The sequence below is a fragment of the Bidens hawaiensis genome, unplaced genomic scaffold (genome assembly GCF_021521415.1).
Source record: "Bidens hawaiensis isolate Kalapana, Puna unplaced genomic scaffold, B.hawaiensis_p1.1 tig00007127_1, whole genome shotgun sequence".
In the NCBI taxonomy this organism is placed as follows: Eukaryota; Viridiplantae; Streptophyta; class Magnoliopsida; order Asterales; family Asteraceae; genus Bidens; species Bidens hawaiensis.
The window spans coordinates 93,141-97,080 of NW_027491490.1; the positions used below are offsets into that span (position 1 = coordinate 93,141).

At 33.8% G+C, this 3,940-nt stretch overlaps 1 protein-coding gene across 1 annotated transcript; it reads left to right on the forward strand.

The window, feature by feature from the left end:
* Window positions 1-413: 413 nt before the first annotated feature.
* On the forward strand, window positions 414-3,582 carry LOC143634576 (uncharacterized). The gene is made up of 5 exons (XM_077102610.1): window positions 414-495; window positions 1,941-2,279; window positions 2,367-2,441; window positions 2,520-2,578; window positions 3,260-3,582. Exons 2-5 carry the CDS (start codon window positions 2,060-2,062, stop codon window positions 3,416-3,418), a joined length of 513 nt encoding a protein of 170 aa, XP_076958725.1. The 5' UTR covers window positions 414-495; window positions 1,941-2,059; the 3' UTR covers window positions 3,419-3,582.
* Window positions 3,583-3,940: the final 358 nt, after the last annotated feature.

Here is a 3,940-nt window from a genome sequence, read left to right on the forward strand (position 1 = left end):
ATTATTATTTTTTTATTTTGATCGTTACAAACGGTTCATTTAATATAATATTATTATTTTTCAAATAAGCCGGTGACAAAAGAACCCCGTCCTCGCCCCTTTTCGCCAAAAATCATCGGAGGCGGTGTTCCAAAGCATTCTCGCCCCATTTTCGCTCTAACCCACGTCCACTAGGCTTGCTCTTAAGTGCTCTTTTGAAGTCATCCCTTGGTTTGTAGAAAATTACATGATTGCCAAGAGCAAGAAAAACAATGATGATATTATTAAGGCACAAACAACACAAGTCTTGATGCTCTGCTCATTCATTATTTCCAATAATATAATATAATTACATTCAGCCTTCAATTCATTGATTCACACCTTCATCAGATCAACAATTGAATCTGATGAGAATTTCATCTGCATTTTTTCCAATTTCGAATTATGACTACTCTTTTGACCGATAAATTCGAAATTCAACTCGTTCGTTTCAGAAGCTACTGTTTGATTAATCAGGTTCAATTTGAGCTTAATTGCGACTAGAATTATGTTATTATGATCGTTAATTAGGTTCGTTTGCCCTAATTCACTTGTTTCTGAAGGTACTGTTCGATTAATTGGGCTTTTAGTTTGAGCTTTATTGCGTAGAATCAAGTTATTTTGATCGTTAGTTTCCTAATTGATTGATAGATTTGAAACTCGACTCGTTTGTTTCTTTCCGAAGGTACTGTTGGATTAATTTGAGCTTAATTGTGTGTGCTAGACTAGAATTGAGTTATTATGATTGTTAATTGTGCTAGGGTTTGTGAAAATTAGGTGAAACTTTTTGCGGTGCAGATTATAGTTATTATCGTTGTTAATTGTGCTAATGGATAGATAGATCTATTTGAAATATGACTCGGTCGTTTGTTTGTTTGTTTGTTTGTTTTCGAAGGCAGCGATCAGTTGTTATTTGAATTAGGTTTTGATTTATGGGTTGTTATGATAGTTAGTTAGTGCTAGGGTTGGTGAAAATTAGGTTAACTGTGTTCTGTTGCTTTTTAAACTGGTTAGTTGTTTTAGGATTTGTGAAATTCTGGTTGTATTTTTAAATGCTATTTGTGCTTATTTGATGTCAAGATGTTGTTTTTTCTTGCTAATTACCCATTTAGGATCATAATTTGTAACTTTATGCTTAATTACTCAAGCTGTTGTGTTCCTGAAAAGAGTTCAGCGGGTCGTGCACAGTAACTCATCATCGACGAAGAACCGTACCTTTTTTTCAGTAGGATGGGTTTTGTCATTCAAAAGGGGATTGCGGCACAGCATGTTGTCCGCTTACCTGCCTCTCTATAGTAATTGGATCCTTTTTACATGTCAAAAGAAATATAAAAATGTGTATAGCATCAAGTTATTATCATTCTTAATTGTGCTAGGGTTTGTGAAAAATAGGTTACACGTGTTTTGGTGCATGTTTTAGTTTTAAATTGCAATTTGTTGTTCCTTTTTGTCAAGTTGTTGTTGCTTGCTAATTACTCATTTGAGATCATAATTTGTGGTTTGTATTCAGTGACTTTTTGTTTACTTATGTGTAAGCTTGTATTGCTTCTCAGCTTCTTGCTTAAAGAATTATGTGGCTATTAATAAAAGGGAAAATAATATGAGCCCTAATGAACAAGGCATCTACTGAGGGTGTGTAACTTGAGGTTGGTATTTAATGCCCCTTAAAAATATGTTTGATATTGAAACTTTATATGAAATTCCCAGTTGTTATTGTCTTTATTTTTATTAATGCAACACACCTGTCACTTATCATGCCTTTCTTGTGATTTTACTCTTACTTTATACAACCTTATATTTCATTTTTGGACATATGAGCATTTAAAGATTTTGTGCTTCTAATATGAAATGTAGATTTTACTTTGTGCTCGTGATTCTCCTGCTTTCTAGCTGAACATTAATGAACTTTTTCTATCTTATAGAATTGATATTATTGGTGAAGAGGATCATAATCATTATCTATATTAATATTGTGGTGGAAGATATATAGAAAAGATTTAATAAAATATGGGATGCTTTATATCGACACCAAAGGATACAAATGGGAAAAGAAGGGCGGCCTGGGAACATTGGTGAGGTGGCAGTTTTTGTTCCTGGTTTAAGGATTCCAAAGCCAGTGGATTTTGTTGAGTCACTCGATGATCATTTGTGTAAAAGTTTAGTGGAACGGCTTTCGGCTCTTCGAACGCGTATTGTTGTTATGGCGGGACAAGAAGCACCGTCTATTACGAGAACACGAAGAAGAAATGCTACTCAACATGGTTACTATTAAAAATATTTAAAAAAATATATATTATTGGTAAAAATAGTATGTTTATGGGATTTTTTTTATGACTTTTTATTGTTAGGAGGGTCAACTTTAGGTGATCTTTTGCAAGCACTTGAAGATTATTTACCTGTCCTTCTTGGGCTCGTTAAAGATGGTAATTTATAAACTTTGGAATCTTTTTAGTTATGTGATGTATCTATATTATACAAGAATGTTACTTGTTTTTATGCAGGAAGCCCGTTACAACATAAAGTACAGTTTACATGGATTAACCAGGAGGATGAGTTAGAGGTAACACAACGATATACGGGGGGAGGGAGGGGGGATAAAGTGATATTGAATAATCATCATCATCTTACTCAGTATATCCCACCAATAGCAAAGCTATGGTAGGGTCTGAGGAGGATAATATGTAGACATCCTTACCTCTACCCTTAAGGAATAGAGAGGCTGCTTCCGGTGAGACACCCGGCTCGATAGTAGTTTTGCATCAAGCCTTGGACATAAAGCACACAACACTCAACCATCGGGACACCGCCGATTGGTACATGTACCCTTGTCTTTCGGCTATCAACGCCACCACATGATGCCTGATTAACCTTCCGCCACTTTTAAACGTTATTTTCAGGAGATTAGTAAAGTAACGTCAAAATTAGTGCAATTTCACTTTTGCCCACCCGAGGGTTCACACATATATACATTATACGCGTGCACCGCAAGCAGGGCGAATATTGAATAATCAGAATCAGATATTTAATAAGCCCTTAAATAGTGAGTTTTTGTTGCGGCCAATATGAAACTGATTATTTGACCCTTAAATAATCATGAATAAAATTTGTTTACCGAAACATTAACAACTGATTATCTTGAGTTTTATTCAAGTTCTACACCTGAATTTTTTTCTTTTGCCATATTACGAGTATACAAATAAAGTGGAACAATGTGTTGGTACTTATTATGATAATATTTCAGGAAGTCGGGATGTATAGTGCTTGGTATGAAGTATTATCTGTTCTGCACTTGATGGCAACTATATCACTATCACAAGCAAATTTGTTACTTCTCCCACGAACATCTACAGATGGTTATTTGCCTAAAGTATCTGAAGGTATTTCTAATGCTTCTAGATGAATCAGGCGTAATGGTATGTTTGTGAGTCATATAATAATTGTGATCATCATGCATTCATGTTACATGTTTCATATTATAATCTGAATTGGCAAGATGGATTTACTCTTGTAGACAATACATTCGTTATGTATTGATTTTCAGTCTTCTTTATTTGTAGGATGTCTTTGTTTTATGTTTCTCATAATTATAATGTAAAATTTTCAATCTTTTAAATGTTGTTAAAGGCATCTGACTAAATTTGAGATGGTTTGGATGTGTTAATCACACGTTTCAGTGTTTGGTGAATTTTAATGTTTAAGGAACTAATGGTTAAATGATCAAAAAGACAATTTATTTGGGAAAATAAAAAAGGTGAATATCCTTGTGAACTGCAATAAGAAGTCTAAATATTGGTTATGTATATGTACTGTTTTTAGCGTTAGATAATTAGTTTTGTGTTATCTAGTACGAAACTAATCTTCCAAAATTGATCCTTAATAGTCAGATTATCATAGACAAATCTTTTTTTTTTCCCAACGTTAG